General features: G+C 46.1%; 2 protein-coding genes and 1 long non-coding RNA gene across 7 annotated transcripts in view; 2 read left to right on the forward strand and 1 right to left on the reverse strand.

The window, feature by feature from the left end:
* LOC126943021 (zinc finger protein 611) overlaps positions 1–27,004 on the reverse strand; it is a 165,042-nt gene that overhangs the window by 63,858 nt on the left and 74,180 nt on the right. For 2 of the 5 annotated variants that reach the window (XM_050771283.1, XM_050771291.1), the window contains exons 1-2: positions 1,938–2,135; positions 1,306–1,387 (exon numbers count right to left, since the gene is read on the reverse strand). The exons of 1 other annotated variant lie outside the window; for it this stretch is intronic. In XM_050771283.1, the coding sequence (XP_050627240.1) occupies positions 1,306–1,387; positions 1,938–2,101 (246 nt within the window). In that variant the 5' untranslated portion in view covers positions 2,102–2,135. Of the gene's footprint in view, positions 1–1,305; positions 1,388–1,937; positions 2,169–10,596; positions 10,635–27,004 lie in introns of those variants that run through there. 2 more of the 5 variants (XM_050771282.1, XM_050771286.1) reach the window with 2 other exon arrangements.
* On the forward strand, positions 2,216–9,673 carry LOC126943081 (uncharacterized). Its single transcript, XR_007721694.1, has 4 exons — positions 2,216–2,292; positions 2,986–3,061; positions 3,730–3,902; positions 9,231–9,673. It is a non-coding gene; the product is annotated as an uncharacterized LOC126943081 (long non-coding RNA).
* LOC126943072 (CDKN2AIP N-terminal-like protein) lies at positions 20,499–21,491 on the forward strand. The gene has a single exon (XM_050771426.1). The coding sequence runs from the start codon at positions 20,513–20,515 to the stop codon at positions 20,861–20,863; it is 351 nt and encodes a 116-aa protein (XP_050627383.1). The 5' UTR covers positions 20,499–20,512; the 3' UTR covers positions 20,864–21,491.

Below are 27,004 nucleotides of genomic sequence, written 5' to 3' on the forward strand. Positions count from 1 at the left end.
TAAGAGACCTACAACAGACAACATCATAATAAAACTGTCAAAATTCAGAGATAGAGAATCCTAACAACAGCCAAAAGAAGAGCTAACTGTCACTGTCAAGAGGGAGCCCCTGTAATATTATCAAGATAGTTCTCGGCTGGGCGGGCGGTGGCTCACGCCTCTAATCCCACAACTTTGGGAGGCTGAGGCGGGCAGATTATGAGGTCAGGAGTTTGAGACCAGTCTGGCCAACATAGTGAAACCCATCTCTACTAAAAATACAAAAAATTAGCCAGGTGTGGTGGTGTGCGACTGTAATCCCAGCTACTCGGGAGGCTGAGGCAGGAGAATTGAGGTGGTAAGACCATGGTGGTAAGAATCATAGTGATAAGACCACAGTAGTAAGCTTTGCTTAATGCGTGGGAAATTTCCCATGTTCTTAGTCAGAGAGGGCACCTCTGCAGCTGGGGGCAGGGATGGAATCTTCCCACATCTAAAAGAGGAAATGACAACTCCAAGAAGAAGCAATCGGCTTTTCTTTTCTTTTTTTCTTTTTGAGACGGAGTCTTGCTCTGTCACCCAGGCTGGAGTGCTGTGGTGCAATCTCCGCTCACTACAAGCTCTGGTTCCCGGGTTCACACCATTCTCCTTCCTCAGCCTCCCAAGAAGCTGGGATGACAGGCGCCCGCCACCACGCCCGGCTAATTTTTTTGTATTTTTAGTAGAGACGGGGTTTCAGCATGTTAGCCAGGGTGGTCTCGATCTCCTGACCTCGTGATCCACTCGCCTTAGCCTCCCAAAGTGCTGGGATTACAGGCATGAGCCACCGCGCCTGGCCTGCAATCAGCTTTTCAATACCCCAACTTGTAGGAAAGCTCCAGATATCTGCAGTGAAGTCACCATGTCCACAGGCAGCCAGTGTGTTATTCTTGGTAACAGTGAAAAACTGTCAAGGAGATTATGTGAAGTCAGGAGTTTGAGGCCAGCCTGGACAGCATGGTGAAATCCTGTCTCTATTAAAAATACAAAATTAGCCCAATGTGATGGTGGACGCCTGTAATCCCAGCTACTTGGGAGGCTGAGGCCTGAGAATCTCTTGAACCTGGGAGGTGGAGGTTACAGTGAGCCCAGAGTGCTCCAGTGAACTCCAGGCTGGGCAATAAAGGGAGATGGAATTTAAGATGAGAGGGAATGAGAAAAGGCATGGGTGAGTGCGAGCAAACGTGTGAGGCAGGACGCTTCAGACTCACAGAAGACTGGCTACCACAATACCTGGCATTTCAGAAAGGAAAGAGACAGCAGAATCCACCGAGGAATATCACTCACCTGAGGAAGAGCCATCCCTGGATCCTTTTCTTTGCTCTTCTTGGTGGCTTCCTCATGTAACATGAGTCTTTGGAAATTAATCCTGTGTGAGAAAAAAAATATGATATTTAATTTTTTTTTTTTGAGATGGAGTCCAGCTCTGTCACCATGATGGGGTTCAGTGACATGATCTCATCTCACTGCAATCTCCGCCTCCCCAGTTCAAGAGATTCTCCTGCCTCAGTGTCCCGACTAGCTGGGATTCCAGCCATGTGCCACCACACACAGCTAATTTTGTGTTGGCCAGGATAGTCTCGATCTCTTGACCTCGATATCTGCCCACCCCAGCCTCCTGAAGAGCTGGGATTACAGGGGTGAACCACTGCACCCCCCTCACCTCCCTGTGGATCACAGGCCGATCTCAGATCTCAACATGGAGGAAAGTGCCCTGACGTTCAATACGTTCAATACAATAGACACAGATGAGAATCACCAGTGCCATTGTAAGTATTAGTGAGCATGAGTCCCATCCTATGATAATAGCAATCTTTGACAGAACAGCATAAAAGATGTATTTGCAGAATGCCTGAGAACCCCAATGTAAAGTCAGGGTTGAGCTCCACTCAGAGGGCGCCAGCCCAGCACAGCCCCACCTTCTGGCTCTGCTCTCCCCTTGGGGACTTGTTCCCACCAGGATCCAGTGAACAGCGAAGGAGCAAAAAGAATCACACAGAACAGGCAACATGGACCAGAGGTGGGGGTGAAGGTGGGGCTGCCATGTCAAATGGGGGGTTGGGGAGATCACAAAGGTTTCCATAGAGAAAGTGATGTCAGAACAAAGACTTAGGGAAGAAAGGCTGCTTGTCACTTGCAGCTGATGGGACAGAGAATCCTAGGCAGAGGGACAGCACAGGTGAAGGCCCTGAGACAGGAGCAACCTCAGCCCCAGAAAAAGGAAAGAGGCCTGCGTGGCTGGAGCAGAGGGAGCCAGGAAGACGCATGCAGGAGGTGAGGTCAGAGGGGTCCTGGGAGCACAGATCCATAGGGATGAGGTCTTGAAATATTTTTCTCCCACACTTCAAAAGAATTTTGGAAATGATGTATTTTCTCACTCCTTTCATGTATACACGCAACTTTCTCTTTACGTTATAAATTACAACATTTACAAATAACGGAATTCATTTCCCATATTTAAAATACATGCTGTCAAATTTGGCTAAGTCCCTGGAAGTACACAGTCACCCTCATCTGAGATGTACAGGACTGCAGGGGAATGTGTTTGGGGGTTTAGGAAATCACCTACGGAAATGTGAATGTGGAGATGCCTGTTTGATGTCCCAGCAGAGAGCTGAGGAGACAACGGGACACAGGATTGTAGAGCTCAGGGGAGAGGGCCTGCAGGGGACATGGAGTTGTGTAGGTGGGTTAAAGTTGTGAAATGACATGGTATAGAAGGGCAGTGGGTGTGGACAGAGACAAGGAGAGGTTCAAGATGATTTGAGTCTAATTCCCTGTTTTTTCCATTCTGGTACTTGTGTTTTTTACATTTTTGGAGAACAGTAATTTATTTAAAATTCATATTACACCTGAGCATTACCCTGTCCTATAGAAAAAGCCACAAACTATTTGGTCAATCATTTCAGGGGCCAGTGTCACTCTGACTGAGCTTTTCTGGTCTTATTTGTCACCCGTATATTACAGGTGCAGTCACTGAGGTTCAGAGCAGGAGACATTTCACCAAGTTATCCTGAGAAGCTCTGAGTTGAGTGGGAAGGAGGTGTGGCTCATTCCCATGTGATGGCCTGGAAGGGTTAACAGACTGGCATTGGTTTTTTTCTCTAGGAATTTGCAGGATGGGCTGGGTGTGGTGACTCACCCCTGTAATCCCAGCACTTTGGGAGGCTGACATGGGTAGATCATATGAGCCCAGGAGTTTGAGACCAACCTGGGCAACACAGTGAAACCCTGTCTCTAAGAAAAGTACAAAAAATAGCCAGGTATGGTGGTGTGCATCTGTGGTCCCAGCTATTTGGGAGGCTGACTGGGGTGAATCTTTGGCCTCCCAAGTAACTGGGATTACAGGGGTGAGCCACCACGCCCAGTCCAACATTTACATTATAGCATCTTGACTTGACCCTCGGCTCCTCAGCTGCCTTGTGACTGTGTGTGTGTGAGACTGTGTGTGTGTGTGGCACTGTGTGTGTGTGTGTGTGCGCTCACGTGCTGTGACAGGCAAGGAAAAGCCAGTAGAGAGTCATCGCCACTGGCCTGGCAGGAGGAGGTGGCCCTCAGGTTGCGGTTCACTGTGCTGTTTGCACTCTGATCCTTGGAAGAATCTTTCCTGAAGTCATGGAGCCTCCAGCTCCTCCAGAACAGAACTAGTTGTGTAGGGGTGTGTCCTTCATGCCCTTCAGCACCCTGATCTTCTCCCCACTCTTCCTGAAGGGAACCCAGGACCCTGCCTCTGAGCACATCACCTGCTGGTGGCAAAGCCCCTGCCCATAATGGCCAAACTGGGCCCTGGTGATGCGCAGAGCACGGAAGACTCGGGAGCTGGAGTGAGGCGGTGACACAGACGGCAAAAATGGGAATGCCTCGGGATTGGCTGAGGACACAAGGTCTGGTCTGTTGGGCTTTTCTGACCTCAGTGAGGCCTTCTCCTCTTATTTTGACTGAAATAAATAGCCACAGGAAGTTCAGATCAATTAGAGTGGAAATTTCCAGATGAAATGTGGGACCATCCTCACATTTGCCCCAGCCCCTCAGTCTTCCCTGAGGATGCCTCAGCCTCTAAACCACAACCCTAGAGTAGATGCTGCAGTTGTCCTGTGGCCAAGATGGGAAATGTGTATCCTTCAAGTAAGGGAGACCCAACACACAAAGTAATCCACGCAGAAGGGTGTTTCTGGGCGGGCACAGTGACTCCCGTCTGTAATCCCAGCACACTGGGAGACCAAGGCAGGTGGATCACCTGAGGTCATGAGTTTGAGATTATCTAGGCAAATATGGTGAAACCCCATCTCTACTAAAAATACAAAAATTACGCTGGGTGCAGGGGCTCATGCCTGTAATCCTAGCACTCTGGGAGGCTGAGGCTGGTGGATCACTTGAGGTCAGGAGTTCGAGACCAGCCTGGCCAACATCGTGAAACCACGTCTCTACTAAAAACATAAAAAGTAGCCTGGCTTGGTGGGCATCTGAAATCCTAGCTACTCGGGAGTCTGAGGCAGGAGAATTGCTTGAACTCGGGTGGTGGAGGTTGTAGCGAGCCAAGATCACACCACTATACTCCAGCCTGGGTGACAGAGTAAGACTCAGAAATAAAATATAATAAAATACAAATACAAATACAAAAATTAACCGGGTGTGGTGGCACACACCTGTAATCCCAGTTACTTGGGAGGCTGAGGCACAAGGATCGCTTGAAGCTGGGAGACAGGTTGCAGTGAGACAAGATCACGAGACTGCACTCACAGTTTGGACAATAAAGTGAGAGTCTGTCTTAAAAAAAAAAAAAAAGCACTTCTGATATGATTCATGCAGAGATAATAAAACCTGGGTAACGTGATAGAGACTGATGGGCAGAGGGAACTTCAGAAGGTGGTGGGAGGGCATGGGAGACAGCTCTGAGCCTAGACCTGAAGGAGGAGAAAGGGACAATGCGGTGATCATTTAGGGACATAGGGTAAGAGCAGGGACAATGACCTGAGACAGAAAAGGTTTTGGTGTTTGAGGAAATTAAAAAAACTGTGACTGGGGCAGACGGAGTCGGGAGAGGAGGGCAAGCTCCCAGGAGGAGGCTGGACACTGGCAGGGGCCCTGGACACAGGGCTGTGGAGCCACAGTGAGGAGTTGGGCTTTTGTCCTGGGGAACACGGGAAGCCAGTGGAGGGTTCCCTGCCAGAGACTGACACGACCTGCTTTAGATTTCGCTGTGATATCCTCATACAGAGAAAGGCCCCGAAGATGGTCTCTGTGTCTGAGTCTACACCAGTTTCTTCCATTCTTCTGCTTTTCTTCATTTTTAGGGTACTGCATCCCATTTAAAATTCTAGTTACAACTGGGCACTCCCCTCTCCCAGATGAAAAGCCACGCCCAGGCACACACTCTATTTTGCCAATCATTTCAGGGGTCAGCGTCGCTCGGGTTGAGCTTTTCTGGTCTAGCCCCTCATCGCCAAGTTGCAGGGAGGCTCACTGGGGCTCAGAGCAGGGACATATTCACCAAGTTATCCTGAGAAGGTCTGAGATGAGTGAGAAGGTGTGCCTGAATTCTTACATGGGGGCCTGGAAGGACTAACGGGAAGGGTTGGTCTTTATCACCCCTATCCTTGAAAATTAGAGAAGCATCTTTCACATGCCTGGGCTAAAGAAACTTCTTTTACAAGGTTCTGATGCCATTAATTCCTGACATTTAATTCTTCCTTTAAAAAAATCACAGTAACGGCCGGGCGCGGTGGCTCACGCCTGTAATCCCAGCACTTTGGGAGGCCGAGGTGGGTGGATCACGAGGTCAGGAGATCGAGACCATCCTGGCTAACATGGTGAAACCCCGTCTCTACTAAAAAATACAAAAAACTAGCCGGGCATGGTGGCGGGCGCCTGTAGTCCCACCTACTCGGAGGCTGAGGCAGGAGAATGGTGTAAACCCGGGAGGCGGAGCTTGCAGTGAGCCGAGATCACGCCCCTGCACTTCAGCCTGGGTGACACAGCGAGACTCCGTCTCAAAAAATAAATAAATAAAAAAAAATCACAGTAACATCCATAAAATGCAGAAGTGTGAACATATAGCTATTGACCTTGAAAACAGTGAAAGAAGGTCAGCTGTAGAACTAAGACATAAGCAAATTGTTTTAATCAAGAATATGTGGGTGATCAGGCACGGTGGCTCACGCCTGTAATCCCAGCATTTTGGGAGGTCGAGGTGGGTGGATCGCCTGAGGTCAGGATTTTGACACCAGCCTGGTAAACATGGTGAAACCTCGTTTCTACTAAAAATACAAAAAATGAGCCAGGCATGGTGGCAGCCAACTGTAATCCCAGCTACTCGGGAGGCTGAAGCAGGAGAATCACTTGAACCCCGGAGGCAAAAGTTGCAGCAAGCTGAGATGGCAGCATCGCACTTCCAGCCTGGGGAACAAGAGTGAAACTGTCCAAAAAAAAAATACAGGAGTGCTTCTGGAACAGCATTCCATGCCAAACTGACCCATCTGTCAACATTTGTCCAAATGCACTAGATGGCCTTGAGGGAAACATGTACTTAATAGCTTACAACTCAAGATTTTAACAATGACATAAGGAAAGAAAACTGAAAAATAGACTAACTAGTTAAACTACATTTTCATGTTAAGGTAAGAGGTCCCCGACGTCTTTACCGGGTACACACTGAAACAATCAAAACTTCTGTATGAGGTACCAAAGGTTTCCAATAAATAATAAAATCTAGAAAGCATGCAGACCTCGATCTGAACCAGATGCAACTAATTTCAAACCGAAACTATTTTTAAATTGTTTTTTTAAAAAAAAGCTAACAAACTCTGAGGTCAATGGGAACATAACTGAAATATACACATGTACAGAAAGGAATGATGTGAGTTGGTTATAGGATGCCACAAAGGCATCTTTCAGAAGTGATTATGTATTAAAAAGATATTCTTAAAACTAAGATTTTTCTCACACTCCAACTGCAAAAATATCTATATATTTAAAAAATGAGGAACTAGAAAGAAAAACAAAAGGAAATCTATGACACCATGAGAACAAAAGCACTTTTGATGTCCCTTTTGTTTTTTATTTTATTTTTTTGTCTGTTTTTCTAAGATGGAGCCTCACTTTGCCGCCCAGGCTGCAGTGCAGTGGCATGATTTCAGCTCACTACAACCTCTACCTCCCAGGTTCAAGCGATTCTGTACCTCATCCTCCCGAGCAGCTGGAACTATAGGTGCATGCTACCATGCTGAGCTAAGTTTTGTATTTTTCATAGACATGGGATTTCACCATGTTGGCCAGGCTGCTCTTGAACTCCTGACCTTAGGTGATTCCCTCACCTCAGTCTCCCAAAGTGCTGGGATTACAGGCATGAGATACCACACCTGGCTTTGATGTCCATTTTAGAATGTACTATGGGTTGGGTGCAGTGGCTCACACCTGTAATCCCAGCACTTTGGGAGGCAGAGGTGATCAGATCACCTGAGGTCAGGAGTTTGAGACCAGCCTGTCTAACATAGAGAAACCCTGTCTCTACTAAAAATACAAAATTGGCCCGGGGTGATGGCGCATGCCTGTAATCCCAGTTACTCAGGAGGCTAAGGCAGGAGTATCGCTTGAAACCAGGAAGCAGAGGTTGCAGTAAGCTGAGATCGCAACATTGCCCTCCAGCCTGAGCAACAGGAGTAAAACTCCAACTCAAAAAAAAAAAAAAAAAAAATACTATGTAGGCCAGGCACGGTGTCTCAACCCTGTAATCCCAGTACTTTGGGAGGCCAAAGCAGGAGGATCCTTTGAGCCCAGGATTTTGAGACCAGCCTGGGAAACATAGTGAAATTCCATTTTTTGTTTGTTTGTTTGTTTTTTTAAATACAAAACTAGCCGGGCTTGGTGGCTAATGCCTGTGGTCCCAACTACTCAGGAGGCTGAGGTAGGAGGATTGCTTGACCCCAGGAGGCCAAGGCTGTAGTTAGAGGAGATCATGCCACTGCACTCTAGCCTGGGTGATAGAGCCAGACCCTGTCTCAAAATATTAATTAATTAAAAGTATTTTGTAATAATAGAAAGTGATTTTTGTCCTACTTCACTGCCCCACGTCCTACCCCACCCTGGGAAAAGGGAAGAGAGTGACTCACAACTCAGTAAGTCGCTGCCCTCTGGCTGAATAGGGATTCCAAGTGGAAGCTCAGCTCTGATGCCAAGATTTACAGAATGTACATGTCTTACAGATAGAAGTTTTAAAATTCTCAATCTCATTTTTATAATTTAAACAAGTTTTAAGTTCTTAGATTATATACACAGAAGTCAGCATGTCACAACTAATCATATACAATAAACTCACCTACTCATCTGATCCCAAAGTCCCCCCGCCACTTCTCTTCTTTTGAGACAGGGTCTCACTCTGTTGATCAGGCTGCAGTGCAGTGGCATGATTTTGGCTCACTGCAGCCTGGACCTCCTGAGCTCGTGATTCTCCTCCCTCAGTCTCCAGAGTAGTTGGGATTACAGGTGTGCACCATCATGCCCAATTAAGTTTTTTTTTTGGCAGTGATAAGGGTCTCACTATGTTGTCCAGGCTGGTCTAGAACTCCTGGACTCAAGCAATCCCCCTGCCTCAGTCTTCTAAAGTTCTGGGATTACAGGCATGAATCCCAGCCTCTCTTTCTTCATTACTTTGCTTCCTTCCCTAATTCTGTACATATCTCTCATTCTCCCCTTCTCTCTCTAGCTCCTGTTTTATTTTTCCCCAGGATTCTGCTCTTCATTTTGTACCCCTCTCCTCTCCTGCTGTTTATCGCCTTCTTCCCTCTATTCCTTCTCTTCCACCTCTTCTGCTCCATCCTTGCAACTTATTTAACGTCTTGTTGCTCTTTTCCCCAATCTTTTGATCATCTTGTATCTCCATATGAGATAGAAATTTAAATATAATAAGTACTGCATTTATTCACTCCAATAAAAGTAAAAGCGAAGGCCCATAATATAGCAAGGCAAGGGTTAAAAATAAAAAGAAAAGAATACGTTTTCCTCTGCAAGCTCAGGTTAAGGACGGTTACAGGATAACACTGTCCGAATAACCAAGTCTAAACGAATGGGCTCCAGACACCCCCACATTCCAGAGCAAGGTTGAAGAAAAAAAAAGAGTGAAAAATTATTTTACTGTTACTCTTTTTCCAGGCTTCTTAAGCATTATGATGTTTTACAAATGTATTTAGCCAGTTCTTGTTTTTCTTTTGATGCAGCTGCAAGGTCACTGGCTATGCAAGATCACAAGATATGCTATCAATTACATGGCCTGTCACTGTATAATTCATTGCTTTTGTAAGGCCACTTGTAAAAACTCCACTCTGTCTTTGTTCAATACTCAGCTTTTTGGATATGAATCCACTGAGCCGGTGTGCACCTAAAATAAACAATTCTGTTTCTCTCATATTGGTCTCTCCATTCTTCACTTTACCGCAACACATATATTTCCACCTCTTTTCCCATCTCTGCGCCTCCTCTGCTCTCCCTGTTACATTCCCTCTTCCCTGTTATACCCTCATCCCCACTCTCTAGAACTCCAGATCCCCAGGTGTCCTCCCTGCTGTGGTTCTCCCTCTGTTCTTTTTGCCACCGGCACCACTCTGCTCTGTCTGCCCTGGCTCCAAATGCCTCCTCTTCTCCCTCACTCTGATGAGCCTCCCTCTTTGCTGCCCTCCTCCCTACCTTGCTGTCCTTCATCTCTCTGTACATCTAGCTTTTCTCTACGTTTCTCCAGTTGCTTTTCTCCTCCTGCTTGTTTATTTTCACTTTTGCTGTCTCTTCGCAAATCCCTCACCATCCTCTACTTTGCCATCTGTTATGGGTCTTTCACATTCTGCTTTTCTGTCTCTGGTTTTCTACTGCTCTCTCAGTCCCTCTCTCTGTCTCCTGATCCCTTTGGCCCACACAATCGCAGGAGGGTTTGGAGTAAGACACCTGCATCCTGGAGGAGCGCATTTTCCAGGAGCTGGAACTGAGCAGGCAAGAACACCCCGTGTCACAGGACAGGCCCCGGGCAGCTCCCCAACGCGGGTTCAGGAGAAGCGGTGACTGCGGAGGAGAGACCTGGGGAACAGCAGGGCCCGGCACGAGGAGGGAGGTTGGGGGAGACGGTGCCTGACAAGGGTGGGATCTGCAGGATCCCAGGACAAGACAGAGGACGCAGCCTCCCCGGGACGGGGGCCGCGGCGCTGTGCTTCAGGGGCCGACAAGGGCAAGGTTGGGAGGCGTCCAAGGCGGGAATCCACGTCGCGGGTGAGGACTTTAAAAAGCGCGGGGCGGGAGGAGTCTGAAAATGGTTTTGAGCAAAACAAACAAACAAACACACACAAAACAAACAAACAAAAAAACTACCCGATAGAAAATGTATACATTGCCCTACAGCAGAAAGACTGTGGATGGGACCAGCCTCAGGGCGACTTTAGACCCAAAAGGAAGCGACTTCCGGACTCTCACGGGGATGTCTCAATTTGCTCTGGGTGAAGATGGGCGAGAATTTCCAGATCTATGGGGACCCTAGGTCCCAGGGACAGAAGCGCTGAGGACCTGGGAAACGCAGACTTAATACAAAACAGCGAAACTCACCGCCGCGGTGTGACCGTCACTCCACGCGATCCGCTTCCAGGTTTGCGAGAATCTGCGCGCGCAGGACAGAAACCAGGCCTGGGCGGGACCCGCGAGGTGGTGGGCGTGGCCTGGGCGAGGTAGGGGCGGGGCGCGAAGCAGAGAGACTTTGCAGTTTAGAACCTGCAGAGGGCAGAGCCGTGACCGGACCTATGTGTCTCACATCCTGGCTCCCAGCGCCTCTGTGTTTGGGGTTTTGGAGGCGAGAGCGGCCAGGAAGTCTGAGGCATGATTCAAAAGCCCTGGAATTGTCTGGAACGGGGATGCAAACTAGAATGTGAAATGCAAAGCCCTGCCTGGGCAGAATGCACGATTTCATGCTGATGGCCCACAGAACAGAATAGACATCCTCTTCCTTTCTATTCTCCATTCATACGGTAGGGAGGGTCGGTCCTGTACTCAGCTTCAGAGTCTTCCCTAGAGCCACCGTCTGGGGTGCGGGACGGAGTGCTCAGGCCAGGGAGGAGTGAGGTCACCACCTGCTGGTTAAACACAGCATGGGTGCGGGCGCGAAGGCAGGAGCCTGAGGTCCCAGTTACTCAGGAAGTAGCGACAGGAGGATAGCTGAGCCCTGGGGTCCAGGCCAGCCTGGGCGACAAAGTAACACCACCTCCCGCAGGGCCCCTTTCCTTGTCTCCCTCTCTCTCCCTGTCTCTCTCTCTTTTTAAACTTTTTTAAATGAAATTTTTGATGGTGTGACATAAGGATCCAACATTATTCTATTCCGTGTGGATATCGTTATTTGTCCCAGCACATTTGTGGACGAAATCTATTACTTTTCTTTCTCACGTTTTTCCTTTCTTTTTCTTTGAGAGGGAGTCTCCCTCTGTCGCCCAGGCTGGAGTGAAGTGGCGTGATCTCTGCTCACTGCAACCTCTGCCTCCCAGGTTGAAGCGATTCTCCTGCCTCAGCCTCCAGAGTATTACAGTATTACTGGTATTAGAGGCGCGCGCAACCATGCCCATCTAATTTTTGTATTTTTGATAGAGGAGGGCTTTCACCATGTTGGTCAGGCTGGTCTCAAACTCCGAACTTCAAGTAATCCACCTGCTTTGGCCTCCCAAAGCGCTGGGATTACAGGCATGGGCTACTTTGCCTGGCCTAAGGAATACTCTACTATTTAAACGTTGAGAAAATACAATTGAAAACAACAACAACAAAAATCTTCCCCCAAATGAGTAATTATCTCCACGACAACAGAGAAAGAAATAAAAACCATTTTATTAATAAAGAAACCTTAGACTCAAATGTGATGGGGAAATAGAGGCAAACGGCTATAAGGTTGAAAAGAGAGAAACTTCACTGTTCTGTACAACCCATTAAGTACACGTTTTCAAGATGAACAGTAATCAGTCTTCAGATAAGAGGACTTGACAACACCCTTGGGTCACACGTACTTCTTCCTGGCTTTACTTGGTAATGGAGGTGACCATCCGTGTCAGCTAAATAGCTTCATCATGAGGGAGGGGGGAAAACCCTAATCCATGTCTTTTTGGCAAGTGTGAGTTTTACAACATGGCGACAGGTGCCCTCTCTGGTGAGGCTCCTAGAATCCGACAGAAACTGATGTCAGAGGTAAATAATAAAATTTAGAATACACTATTAAGTGCAAAGGTTATTTGAACACAAAGCTTGGAAATAGCCACCTGGAAACATCAACTTCAAATGAATGGCATCAGCGTTCCTAAGCAGAGATGTTAAGGTTTCACACACAGGGAAAGACAGAGAAGCTTTAGCAGAATCACCACATTTTCCATTCAAGACCAGTGCACAGGCTGCAGCAACTTGGTTCCGGATTGATACACTTCAAGGAAGGTTACTTTATCACTCCATAAGAAGGGACAATGATGCCAAAAGATCTTATCTCTGGGGCTGCTTAGTCTTCCTGATTATTTACAGAAGAACTCCTCCTTTTTTTTATTGTTTGTTTGCTGTTGCTGTTGTTTTTTCAGACAGCGTCTAGCTCTATCACCCAGGCTGGAGTGTACTGGTGCTATGTCGGCTCACTGCAACCTCCACCTCCTGGGTTCAAGCAGTTCTCCTGCCTCAGTCAGACAGGTAGCTGGGATTACAGGCCAGCATGATCACACCTGGCTAATTGTTTTCTATTTTTAGTAGAGACGGGGTTTCAGCATGTTGGGCTTCTCCATTAATGCTCTCCTGCATACTTCAAATCACATCCACACACACTTAAATTAACTTCAGTTCAGAGATTATAAGCAAAAACTTAGAGAGGACACATCCACAGGCTGAGGTGGGAGGATTGCTTGAGCCTGGAGAGCAGAGGTTGAAGTGACCCAAGATTGCACCATTGCACTCCAGCCTGGGGCACACAGTCAGACCCCGTCACCCCCACCCACCAAAAAGTTGGAAATGCATTGAAATAAGAGACAGCTTCAAGAAACTATAAAAGCAATGCATGAAGAAAATGAGAAGGTCAACCAACATAGAGAAATTATGAAGAACTACACAGAAACTCTCGGGCTAAAAATACAGTAACTAAATGGAAAAACTCAATACATGGGATCCAAATCAGAATTCATTATGTAAATTAAAAATTAGTGAAGAGGCAACGGCTGAGGTGGCTCACACCAGGACTTTGGGAGGCCAAGGTGGGTGGACTACTTGAGGTCAGGAGTGCGGAGACCAGCCTGGCCAATGTGGTGAAACCTTGTTTCTACTAAAAATGCAAAGATTAACCAGGTGTGGAGGTGGCCTCCTGTAGTCCTAGCTACTCTAGAGGATGAGACAGGAGAAGCACTTGAACATGGGAGGCAGAGGTTGCAGTGAGTCAAGATCACTCTACTGCACTCCAGCCTGAGCCACAAAGCAAGACTGTCTCAAAAAAATAAAAATAAAAATAAAAATAATAGGCTAGGCCTGGTGGCTCATGCCTGTAATCCCAGCACTTTGGGAAGCCTAAGCAGGGAGATCACCTGAGGTTGGGGGTTTGAGACCAGCCTGACCAACATGGTGAAACCCCATCTCTGCTAAAAATACAAAATTAGTCGGGCATGGTGATGCTGCCTGTAATCCCAGCTACTGCAGAGGCTGAGGCAGGAGAATCACTTGAATCCCGGAGGCTGAGGTTGCAGTGAGCTGAGATCACACCATTGCACTCCAGCCTGAGCATCAAGAGTGAAACTCCACCTCAAAAAAAAAAAAAAAAAAAAAAAAAAAAAAAAAAATTAGTGAAGAGGAAAAGAAACAACAAAAAAAAAAAAAAAAAAAAAAAAAAAAAGAAAAATGAAGGGAGTCTAAACAAACTGACTGAACAACATCAAGGACAACATCCTGGTTGGGCATGGTGGCTCACGCCAGTAATCCCAGCACTTTGAAAGGCCAAGGCAGACGGATCATGAGGTCAGGAGTTCAAGACCAGCCTGAACAATATAGTGAAACCCCATCTCTATTAAAAATACAAAACTTAGCAGAGCATGGTGGTGCGCACTTGCAGTCCTAGCTACTCTGGAGATTGAGGCCAGAGAATCGCTTGAACCTGAAGAGGCAGAAGTTGCAATGAGCTGAGATCGCACCATTGCACTCCAGCCTGGGGAGCAACAGCGAGACTTCGTCTGGAAAAAAAAAATAATTAAAATAATAATAATAAATTAAATTAAATGTAAAAGGACAACATCCTACACGTTATAAACATCCCAGGCTGGGCATGGTGACTGACACCTGTAATCCCAGCATTTTGGGAGGCCAAGGTTGGGGGATCACCAGAGGTCAGGAGTTCAAGTCTGGCCTCGCTAACATGGTGAAATTCCATCTCTACTAAAAATATAACAGTTAGCCTGGTGTGCTGGTGGGAACCTGTAATCTCAGGTACTTGGAAGGCTGAGGTGAAAGAACTGCTTGAACCCAGGAGGCGCAGGCTGTAATGAGCCAAGACTGCACCACTGAACTCCAGCCTGGGCAACAGAGCAAGACTCCATCTCAAGAAAAACTACCAGAAGTCCCAGAAGACAGTGAGAGGAAGAAAGGAGCAGAAAATCCTGTTGGAAGAAATAATGGCCAAAAATATCTAATTTCAGAAGGCAAAAGAAACAAATTCAACACTTTAAGAATCTCCAACTAGAGGCCAGGCACAGTGACTCATGCCTGTAATTCCAGTACTTTGGGAGGTCGAAGTGGGTGGAAAGAAAATGGAATAACAGGCCAGGCGCGGTGGCTCAAGCCTGTAATCCCAGCACTTTGGGAGGCCGAGGCGGGTGGATCACGAGGTCAGGAGATCGAGACTATCCTGGCTAACATGGTGAAACCCCGTCTCTACTAAAAATACAAAAAACTAGCCGGGCGTGGTGGCGGGCGCCTGTAGTCTCAGCTACTTGGGAGGCTGAGGCGGGAGAATGGCGTGAACCCGGGAGGCGGAGCTTGCAGTGAGCCGAGATCACGCCACTGCACTCCAGCCTGGGAGACACAGCGAGACTCCGTCTCAAAAAAAAAAAAAAAAAAAAAGAAAATGGAATAACAGGCTACTTGAACTAAATATTGATGTTAGCATAAAGGAAAAAGGTCCTAGGGCCAGTCGTAGTAAGTCACACCTGAAATCTCAGCACTTTGGGAGGCCGAGGCGGGCGGATCACCTAAGGTCGGGAGTTTGAGACCAGCCTGACCAACATGGAGAAACCCCGACTCTACTAAAAATACAAAATTAGCTGGGCATGGTGGTGCATGCCTGTAATCCCAACTACTGGGGAGGCTGAGGCAGGAAAGCCACTTGAACCAAGGAGGCGGAAGTTGCAGTGAGCTTTGATCGCACCATTGCACTCCAGCCCTGGCAACAAGAGTAAAAAATAAATAAATAAATAAATAAATAATAGGCCTTTAATATCTGTATCAAGTACACATTGAAACAGCCTAAAATCGGGCACGGTGACTCACACCTGTAATCCCAGCACTTTGGGAGGCTGAGGGCGGTGGATCTCGAGGTCAGGAGATAGAGACCATCCTGGCTAACATGGTGAAACCCCGTCTCTACTAAAAAAAAAATTACAAAAAATTAGCCAGGCGTGGTGGTAGGTGCCTGTAGTCCCAGCTACTCAGGAGGCTGAGGCAGGAGAATGGTGTGAAGCCGGGAGGCAGAGCTTGCAGTCAGCCAAGATCACATCACTGCACTCCAGCCTGAGTGACAGAGTGAGACTACATCTAAAAAAAAAAAAACCTGAAATAATTTATCAGGTACTAGAAAATGTTTCCAATATATATTATACAGACTAGAAAGCTTGCAGTCCTCAATGTAAACTGAACACAATAAATTTCATAGAGAAACAATTTTAAAATGGTTAAAAATATACACATCTAATGAAAGGTGGGGTCAAAGAAAATAATTTTGAACAAATATCATAGTTGGAAAACAATGATGTGAGCTCATAAGATTCTATCAAAGCTTATTTGAGAAGTAGTTATTTATTTTACTTTGTTGAGATGGAGTCTCACTCTGTCCCCCAGACTGGAGTGCAGTGGCACGATCTCAGCTTACTGCAACCTCCGCCTCCCGGGTTCAAGCAATTCTCCTGCCTCAGCATCCTCAGTAGCTGGGATTATAGGCGCCCACCACCACACCCAACTAATTTCTGTATTTTAGTCGAGATCGTGTTTCACCGTGTTGGTCAGGCTCGTCTCGAACTGTTGCTGTTACATGGGGACTGAAAGGAGGAGGACGAATGCAGGAACGAAGACAAAGAGAGAAGGATCTGTTTGCAAGAAAGGGTCAGGGGACTCCTTGCTTATAGAGAACAAGGGCTCTGAGCTTCTATAGCCTTTTGAATTTATTGGGTAAACAGGGAGGAAGGGGTAACTGTTGGTCAACTATTTGATTTAACACAGGCCTACATAATTGTTTTCTTGGTTCTACAGGCTCCAGATGCTCCTGTAGATAACTTCAAGGAACACAGTGCCTGGGATGTGACTGCCTTCAGCATTCCTTCTGGTGGCAGATGCAGTTGTCAAATTGCCAGCATCCTGCTTTCATGAGAACAGTTTCCTGTTTCCCCATATAGCCCCCAGTGGTATACTGAGTTGGTCTCAACCCTCATTCCTTCAGCCTCCAACATCTCCCCATTTATGTTTTTGCATTAATTGAATAAAGGAATTCCAGGCTGTGCAGTTTTCAATTGCCGGTTGGTGGCCCACCCGATCTTACAGACTATAAACAGAAAACAGAGACATAATATTATTCCTATAAGTATAAAAAGGACATTAAGCTGATGTTTAACATAGGTTCAAGGATTGATACTTTCTAAATCCTGCAGGAATTCTGTCCAAGCTTCTAAAGAGGGCTGAAACTCGAGTCTGCTTACTCAAGTCAAGAATTTTACTTTGCAATTCATTGATGTCAAAAGTGACATTGGATGTAAAAGCCCTCGAAAATGAGCCTTTACAAGGTCTTATGGATATTCACTTTGGTTATATTCCAAATTGTCTACACAAATGCGAGTATGCTTAAAATGACAGTGTAATTTCTGCTGCAACTGTAAACTCTGTATTTGTTACCCTCACCACAAAACAGTAGTCTTTAACACTGTCACCTTGGTTTGTAATTCAGTATTAATTTGATTTTGAAGCATCCATGCCTGGTAAGCTGTGTGCATCCAATTTTCCATATATCGGGCTTTTTGAATAGAGCTGTGCAGTGCTACTGAGGACACCACCACAGAGGTTATTAGTGTGACTAAGGAAACGATAGCAAAAATTACCATGCCCAAGACTCTATGAGCACGATGAGTGAGCTGAGTGAGAAAGAGTTTCACGAAGTGTAAAGCGAGGGTGGTAGTCCAAGGTTCAGACAGATTGACAGGGATACACAATCCAGGAATGACATTTACCTGGAGCTAATCCTTCTTAGAAAAACACAAACTGTAAATTGAGTGGTAATATTCCTTACAAAGGTAACATTAACACTGTGTTGAGCAACATTACCGGCACTGGAGTGTCCCAACCCAGAAGCTGCCACTCATCAATGGGAGTGCTGCTTTCCATACCGACCCCTGAATTGGGTCCCCCTTTCCTTGATGCCACCACTGAGGTAAAGGTGGGTTAAAGCCTGTCCCGTGCCAAGGAAGCTGCACGGCAGATTCAATCCCTGTGCAGTGTAGCAAAGAAAGGTTGAAGGTCTGCCACCAGTACCAGCGAAGTTTGTGCCATGATGTCTGACTCTCATCTCACCCATCTAATTGACCACGGGGCCCCTAGTCATGATGGACAACATCACTGGACATGACCAGCTGTTTTCCCTGTTTGGCATGTGGCATGTATTATATGGGAGTAAGTGTCTATAGTCATATAAACATAGCTGAGGTTGCCAAAGGCAGCTATATGGGTAACATCCATCTGCAAGATTTCTTTTGGATGCAAACCTCATGGGTTACATTCTTCTACAGGTGCAACACCAGGAACATGTTGGCAAGTGGGGCATCCTTGCACAGTAGCTTGAGCTTGGCTGTAAGGGCAGAGGTGTTTTGATGCGGTAATGCAAGAGAAGCTTGGGATTGTCAAAAAACAGAACTGATCAGTTTATCTGCTCTATTATTACCTAGAGATAGTGGCACAGGGAGTTGAGAGTGAGAGCAGATATGAGAAAGATGAAAAGAGGCAGTACAAGAGTGAATAGCTTGTTGGAGTCTTAGAAACAAGGTAAACAGTTCCGGTTCTAGGGTACATTTAATAGTGACAGTCTCAAAGCAACTGGCTACATTTACCACAAAGGCTGAATCACAAACAATATTAATAGGAGATAAAGTTGTGAGCTCTAGAACCAGAATAACTGTGATTAATTCTGAATGCTGAGCTGAAACTCCAGAAGTCTTTATTGTTTGAGTATGTTTAGGTCCATACATACCTGCATGACCTTTGGAAAAACCATCAGTAAAATAGGTCTGTCCACCTGGAATAGGCTTGTAGTGAGTAATCACAGGGAGGATGAAAGGGTGAACTTTATAAAATTGCAAGATTTTGTCTGATGGATAATGGTCACCTGTTATTCCCACAAAATCTGTGAGAGTGATTTGCCAAGCAGTTGACATTTCCCAAGCTACGGCCTGCTGTCAGGGCTCCAAAGGAACAACCATTTTATCAGGATCATATTCTGTAAGCATTCTTGATCTACACCTGCCTATTGTCATAAGTTGTGTAATTAAAGAAAAACTTGCCAAGTTTTCACTGTCTGATTGGATAAAAAGAGCCATTCTATTACCATTATGGATTTGTCTATGAATTGGCCCGAAAGTCCTTCTGGAGAATGGGGGGTAGGAAGAATAAACAAAAGCAAATTCTTTCGCAGTTGTAGCCAGAAGGCATGTCATTGTTGAAGCATCTGCTCTACAAGCTAAAACTCAGCTTCTGCCTCTTTAGTAAGTTGCTGAGGGGAATCTAATGACGACTCTTTTTGGAGGGTTTGATAAAAGTGTGTGAGTTGATAAGCGACAATACCTAGCATCAGGCACAGCCAATTTATATCCCCTAATAATTGTTGGAAATCGTTCAGAGTTGGTAACCTGTCCCTATGGAGAGTTATTTCCTGAGGTTGAACACTTCTTTCAGTAACAGTAGTACCCAACTGTTGGTATGGGGGGTTGCTTGTACCTTTTCAGGAACTATTTTGAGATTCCATTCAGTTAAGGCCTGCTTTATTTCTCTGTATAATTGGTGTAATATTTGAATTGTAGGAGTGGCCAAAAGAATACCATCCATATAATGAATGATGTAGGCAGCGGGAAACATATTCCAAGGCTCCTTTAATGCCCTTCCTACAAAATGCTGACATAACGTGAGACTGTTGAGCATGCCTTGGGGTAAAACTTTCCATCGATAATGAGAGACAGGCTCTCTCTGATTAATAGAGGACACAGAGAAGGCAAATTTAGGCTTATCCTTCTCATGTAAGAGTATAGTATAAAAGCAATATTTAAGATTGATTATTACGAGAGGTCAATCTCTAGGAATGGTTGTTGGGAAGGGTAGACCTTGCTGTAATGCACTCATTGGTTTAATCTGTGCATTAATAGCTCTCTAATCATGCAGCAGTTGCCATTTTCCTTTTCCAGGACCACAAATCCTGGTGAATTCCAGGGGCTGACTCCTCTATGTGTCCTGCATCCAATTGCTCTTTTTCCAGCTGATGGAGTTGAGTCAGTTTCTCCTGTGATTGGGGCCATTGATCCACCTACACAGGTTTATCAGTTATCCACTTTAGCGGCAAAGCTGTGGATGGAGGAGAAGTATCAATGACCCCTTTTAGAAATCCTGATGTCCTAGTCCTTTTCTATCTGTTTGCCCGGTTATTGATATTGGATTAGGGTTTCCCTGCAGGAACTTTCCCAAGCCTTTCCCACTTTGATATCGCTTGTCCTTCAACATTTTATATCCTGGGTTATCAAGTTTATCATTTGTAAGTCTCAGATCCCATGCTGTAAGTAAATCTTGGCCCCATAAATTAACAGCTATATTTGCGACATAAGGTTGAAAAGTACACAGCTGTCCATCCAGACCAAGACAGGGTAAAATCTCAGGACTCTGTTGAACACTTTGAGCTGTTCCCACTCCCACTAGGGATGTATAGGTTCATTGCAGGGGCCAGGATGGGGGCCAATAGTTTTTGGATATTATTGACACATCAGCTCCTGTATCCATAAGCCCATAGAATTTCTTTCATTTAATTTGCACTGCACAAGTGAGTCAATTAGATGCTATGGGTTGTGATAAATACATTTCCTGTGTAGTTATACTCCCAAATCCTTGATTTCCTCATTTTTCCTTTCATGGAGAAGGGTGTAATTTGCAGGGAATAAACAATAGTTGAGCAATATGTTCCCCCAGTTCAAAAACCCAAAGATCTTGTGACATTAAAACTACTGCTCGGCTTGCGGCGGGTACCATGGTCGGTGGCGAAGCGGCAGCTGCAGTGGAGGAGCTGGTCTTGTGGGTGCAGCAGGCGGCCGACTTCACGGAGCAGTTCCGCTCCTACTCAGAGAGCGAGAAGAAATGGAAGGCCCGCATGGAATTCATCTTGCGCCACCTGTCCGACTACTGCGACCAGCCCGACGGCGGTGGCCGCCTGGACCAGCTGCTGTCCCTCTCCATGGTCTGGGTCAACCATCTCTTCCTAGGCTGCAGTTACAATAAAGACCTTTTAGACAAGATGATGGAAATGGCCAGTGGGATTGAAGTGGAAGACCTGCCACAATTTACTACCAGAAGTGAATTAATGAAAAAGCATCAAAGCTAAGCCAGAAGATTTATCACATTTTCATCATCAGCTACAGGATTAGAAAGGAGGCTGGGATGAATGTGACGTCGACCACAGCAGCTCTCTTAAGACTCCTGGTATTACCAACATAAAGAGGCAGGTGGAATGAGAAGGACTCTGTCTAGATTGGCTTTTTTAACATTCTCATTTTTTCCAGTAGTTATCACTGTAAAAGTATGCATGGATATTTATGTATTTATAAATCATGTACTCTAAGATGAGTTCATCAACATTGTAAAAGCCCTCTTCTATTTTCAGGTTTTTGGTTTTTTTTTTCTTACCAACAAGGTCTCACTCTGTCACACAGGTGGGAGAACAAGGGTGCAGTGTTGGCTCATTGCAGCCTTGAACTCCTGGGCTCATATTTTCAGGGTTTTTTGTTTTTCATTTTGTTTTTTTGAGACAGAGTTTTGCTCTGTCACCTAGGGAGGAGTGCAGTGGCGTGATATATTTTCAGCTTTTAAATGTCAGAATTTTTGTTTAAAATGCCTTTTTGGGCTGGGCACAGTGGCTCACACCTGTAATAATCCCAGCACTTTGGGAGGCCGAGGTGACCGGATCACCTGAGGTTAGGAGTTTGAGACCAGCCTGGCCAACACAGTGAAACCCCATCTCTACTAAAAATACAAAAAAGATTAGCTGGCGTGGTGGTGGACATCTGTAATTCCAGCCACTCGGGAGGCTGAGGCAGAAGAATTGCTTGAACCTGGGAGGTGGAGGTTGCAGTGAGCCAAGATTGCACCATTGCACTCCATCCTTGGTGACAAAAGTGAAACACTCTCAAAAAAAAAAAAATCATTAAAAAAAAAACCAAAAAAACCTCGATTTCTCCCTCATAATCAGAGTCAACAACCCCAGGGACCACAATAATGCCCTGTAAGTTAAGATGGCTTTTGCCCAAAATTAATCCCATATATCCTGTTGGCAAAGTCCCCAAATGTCAGTGGGAACCTTGGTGGGTTTATCTCCTCCAACTAATGTAACGCATTCTCTGGCTGGGAGATCTAGTCCTGCACTCCCAGCTGTTCCTGGGGAGATGGAATCAATGTTCCTCTGGAAACCCACTCCTGAAGTGGGGTTATGGTTGGGACAGGGAATGCCCTCATTGTTTGAGGGGCCTGGGTCCAGGCCCCCTTCTCGTTTCCTGACAGGGGAGTGCCATTTTGATGAAATTTTGAGCGGCATTGATTAGCCCAGTGATTTCCTTTATTACAAAGAGAGCAGAGCCCTGGAGTTTTTTTCTGTTGGGGGGGCGTGGGTACTGCATTATAAAGTCCCTTCTGCCCTGAGGTCTGACAGCATTCTTTTTTGAAATGTCCAATGTTTCCACAATTATAACATTTTCCCACTTTATGGTTCAACCCTTGGCTCTTTCTAGATTTGTTCACTACTAAACTAGCCACTGCTTGAGCCAACATTGTAGAACGATGGAGTTAAGTTCCCACATCTTGACAGGCTTTAAGAAAATTTCCCAAGCTCTTTGTAGCTCTCACAGGAGCCAGTGCACATTTACAATCTGCATTCGCATTTTCAAAAGCTAGAGTCAAAGTAGGCATTTCTACAGCAGCGGCATGAGGGATCTGATGTTGCACTGCCTCTTGTAACTGCAATAAATTATGCATAGGGTTCTTGCAATCCTTGCATGACATGCCGAAAAGATTGCATCCCCTCAGGAATTGTGGCCCAGGCACACTTAGCAGCCAAGGACACTGCTGGTAAGCAATGTCTGTGAGTGCCAATTGCTGCACAAGGTTCAAATAAGGGCCACTACAAAATAGCATGTCCTCTGCAATGTTCCCATGTCCAACGGCATGATTATGCCTAGCCTGGTCTGCACGCATTTCTTGCCCATTTAAATTCCATGTCAAATATGCACTAGTCGACAAGCAAGTGTGAGCCATGTGCTTCATATCAAAGGGTGGGAGGTGCATAGCACTAAATACCAATTCTAGCAATCCTAAAGTAAATGGGCTCTGTATTCCATTGTTAACCACACTCGCTTTTAATTCTTTCACTAGCTTAAATTCTATTGGCATGTGTCTATGAATAAGCCTCTGTGGATTATTTGGATCAGGCGTTACAGTCATAGAAAAACTGTAAGATCCTAAAGATTCCTCAGCTATGGCAGCAGCATTCAAAATGTTTTGTATTTGTACTGGGGTCTCTATTTCTGTTACTGTAGGAGGCAGTAAAGGCCAGTTATCCCCTCTCTCCTGTTTATCATTTTCAATAGTCACTCTTGGTGAGATAAAATATCCTTTCAATTATTGAGATTCAGAACATCACTCCTGCTGTCCAGCAGAAAAAGAAGAGGACAATGGCAGGAGGACAGTACAGACTAAACCCCAAGTAGAGAAAACAAAAGGGTCTACTTTAAGGCCTTTTTGAGGAGCCCATTTCAACTCTTCTCCTACCAGGTCCCAATTTTCCACATTGAGGGTGCCTGCCTATGGAAACCAAGGGTTTGCATAATAACCTCTTGCAGAGACTTAGTGTTTGAGAACTAACCTGAGCACCAGATTGTTTAAGTAAAACTGAGCAAACACACATAATGTTGCTCCTCAATAGACAAATTCTGTCCCATGTTACCCTGCTTCAGAAACTCCCCATTCCCAGTACTGTCTTAGGGCACTGACATTGTATCCTGCACTGGCAGACTTGTCCTGGGGTTCCCTGTTTGTCTGATCAGTTTCACTTCCTCTGCTCCAGCAGACCTTCTTTGTTCAAGTCCCTGTTTGGGCATCACTCATAGGTGTTACTTCGAGACTGAACCGAGAAGGACAAATGCGAGAATGAAGACAAAGACAAAAGGATCTCTTTCCAAGAAGGGGTCGAGGACTTCTCGCTTATAGAGAATAAGAGCCCTGAGCTTCTACAGCCCTTTGTATTTACTGGGTAGATGAAGCAGGAAGGATGGGGTAACTGTCGGTCAACTATTTGATTTAACACAGGCATACATAATTGCTTTCTTTGTTCAACAGACTCCAGATGTTCCTGTAGATAATTTCAAGGAACATGGTGCCTGGGACGTGACTGCCCTCAGCATTCCTTCTGGTGGCAGATACAGGTGTCAGCATGCCAACATCCTGCTTTCATAAGAACAGTTTGCAGTTTGCTCACATAGCCTCCAGTGGCATACTGAGTTAGTTATGACCCTTATTCCTCTGGCCTCCAACATCTTATTAATTAATTAATTCATTCATTCATTTATGTTGAGAAGCAGTCTCACTCTGTCACCAGGGGGGAGTGCAGTGGCACGATCTCAGCTCATTGCAACCTCTGCCTTCAGAGCTCAAACAATTTTCCTGCCTCAGCCTCTTGAACAGCTGGGCCTACAGGCACGTGCCACCCTGCCCAGCTAATTTTTGCATTTTTTCAATAGAGACAGGGTTTCACCATGTCAGCCAGGATGGTCTTGATCTCCTGACCTCACGATCCGCCCCACTCAGCCTACCAAAGTGCTGGAATCACAGGTGTGAGCCACCGTGCCCAGCCATCTTTTTTCATTTTTTATTTTTATTTTTTTGAAATGGAGTCCTGCACTGTCACCCAGGCTGGAGTGTAATGGTGCCATCTCTGCTCACTGAAACCTCCTCCTTCTGGCTGCATGCAATTCTCCTGCCTCAGCCTTCCAAGTAGCTGAGATTACAGGTGGACACCGCTTGGCTTATTTCATTTATTTCATTCATTCATTCATTCATTTATTTATTTATGTATTTTTAGTAGAAACTATGTTTCCCTATATTGACCAGGCTGGTCTCAAACTTCTGACTTCATGATCCATCCATCTTGACCTTGACCAAAGTGCTAGGATTACAGGCATGGGCTACCACACCAAGTCACACATTTACATTATAACATCCTGACTCTTGGCTCCCCAGCAGCCTTGTGACTGTGTGTGTGTGTGTGTGTGTGTGTGTGTGTGTGTGTGTGTGTATGCTCACATGCTTTGACAGGCAAGGAAAAAACAGTACAGAGTCATTGTCACTGGCCTGGAGGAGGAGGTGGCCCTTGGGCTGCAGTTCACTGTGCTGTTTGCACTCTGATTGTTGGAAAAATATTTCCTGAATCATAGTGTCTTCTACCTTCTCCCAAACAGAACTAGTTGTGTAGGGGTGTGTCATTCATCCCCCCGCATCTCCCCACCCTTCCTGAAGGGAATCCAGGACACCTGACTCTGAGCACATCACCTGCTGGTGGCAAAGTCCCTGCCCATAGTTGCCAAACTGGGCCCTGGTGATGTGCAGAGTGTGGGAAGCCCCAGGAGCTGGAGTGAGGCAGTGGAACAGATGGCAGAAATGGGAATGCCTTGGCAGTGCCTGAGGACACAAGGTCTTGTCTGTAATGCTTTTCTGACCTTTGTGAGCCCTTCTCTTCTTATTTTGACTGAAACAAATAGTCACAGCAAGTTTAGATCAATTAGAGTTGAAATTTCCAGTAGAAACATGGGACCATCCTCACACTTCCCCAGCCCCTTGGTCTTCCCTGAGGATGCCTCTGCATCTAAACCACAACCCCAGAGTAGGTGCTGCAATCATCCTGTGGCCAAGATGGGAACTGTCCATCCTTCAACAAAGGGACACAAAACAATCAAAATAATCCATGCAGAAGGGCATTTCTGACAGCGCACCGTGGCTCACGCCTGTAATCTCAGCACATTGGGAGGCCACAGCAGGCAGATCACCTGAGGTCATGAGTTTGAGACCAACCTAGCCAACATGGTGAAACCCCAACTTTACTAAAAATACAAAAAGTAGCTGGGCTTGGTAGGTATCTGTAATCCCAGCTACTCAGGAGGCTGAGGCAGGAGAATTGCTTGAACCTGAGAGGTAGAGGTTGCAGTGAACATGAGACAGGAAGGGCCACCTGTCCCATGATCATGTGACTTGCTTGATCTTATCAATCACTTGGACGACTCACCCTCCTTACCCTGCCCCCCTTGTCTTCTATGCAATAAGTATCAGCACACCCAACCATTCGAGGCCACTACTAGTCTCCGCATCTTGATAGTAGTGGTCTCCAGGGCCCAGCTGTTTTCTCTTTATCTCTTTGTCTTGTGTCTTTATTTCTTACGATCTCTCATCTCCGCACATGGGGAGAGCACCCGCTATGCCCCGTAGGGCTGGACCCTGCATTTGGCACTCCAACGTGGGTTTCTCCCTTGCTGTGTAAAGTTGCACTTTGAGCACGGGACTCAGTGGAGGACTGTGACAACAGATTCTTGAGGATTGCGGTCATTAAGCTTGGTGGTAAGCTTGGGTACTCAGAGCATCTCGGGGACACCATGGGACAAGCCAGTACTAAGGACTTGGCCTATTTAAACTTCATAAAAACCCTTCTTAAAGAAGGAGGAAATTCAGTTTCCTCTGACAAGCTAATTGAACTTTTTGAGGTTGTCGATCTCACTTGCCCTTGGTTTCCAACCTAGGGAACTCTAGAACTTAAAGATTGGGATGAGGCGGGCTGACAGCTTAAAATCTGTCACAGAGGGGGACATGTTATCCCGCTGGTCATTTGGAGGGTTTGGTCCTAGGTTCACTCCATCTTAGAATCCTTGCAGCCACAGGAGGAGGGAATGGAGGGTATGCTACCTTTCCTCTCCTCTGAAGAGGTTGAGGAGAACCTCACTACTCTCTATCCAGAGGACACCACACAACTTGAGGCCATCATTTCAGAAATGGACCTCCACTCTGACATTCTTTTGGCTCCACCAAATACACCACAGCCTACCGCGCCTACTGCACCCCCAACATCGCTTTATGAGGACCTTATGAAGAATCTCCTTCCCTCTTTCAGATCAAAAAAATCCCTCTGAAATGTACTATCAGCAGCCATTGTGGCTGGAACCTCCTGTACTCTCTCAGGCCTGCTGTAGGGCTCTCAACCATCCACCTGTTCAGCCCGGTCATGAGGCTCTCAACTCTATCCCTGTTCAGCCCAGTAAAGAGGCCCTCAATGCTATCTCTTCACTCAATTCTGCCTTTCCTCCTATATATCAGGATCCACAGAAGCCTGACCTGCAGTCCATGCAGCAGCCTGGAGTTCAGGTCCTGCAGTCCATGCAGCAGCCTGGAGCTCAGGCCCCTGAAAGATCTGCAGAGCAGGCGACTGCGCTTCAGC

Source organism: Macaca thibetana, chromosome 19, assembly GCF_024542745.1.
Source record: "Macaca thibetana thibetana isolate TM-01 chromosome 19, ASM2454274v1, whole genome shotgun sequence".
NCBI classification, from domain to species: Eukaryota; Metazoa; Chordata; class Mammalia; order Primates; family Cercopithecidae; genus Macaca; species Macaca thibetana.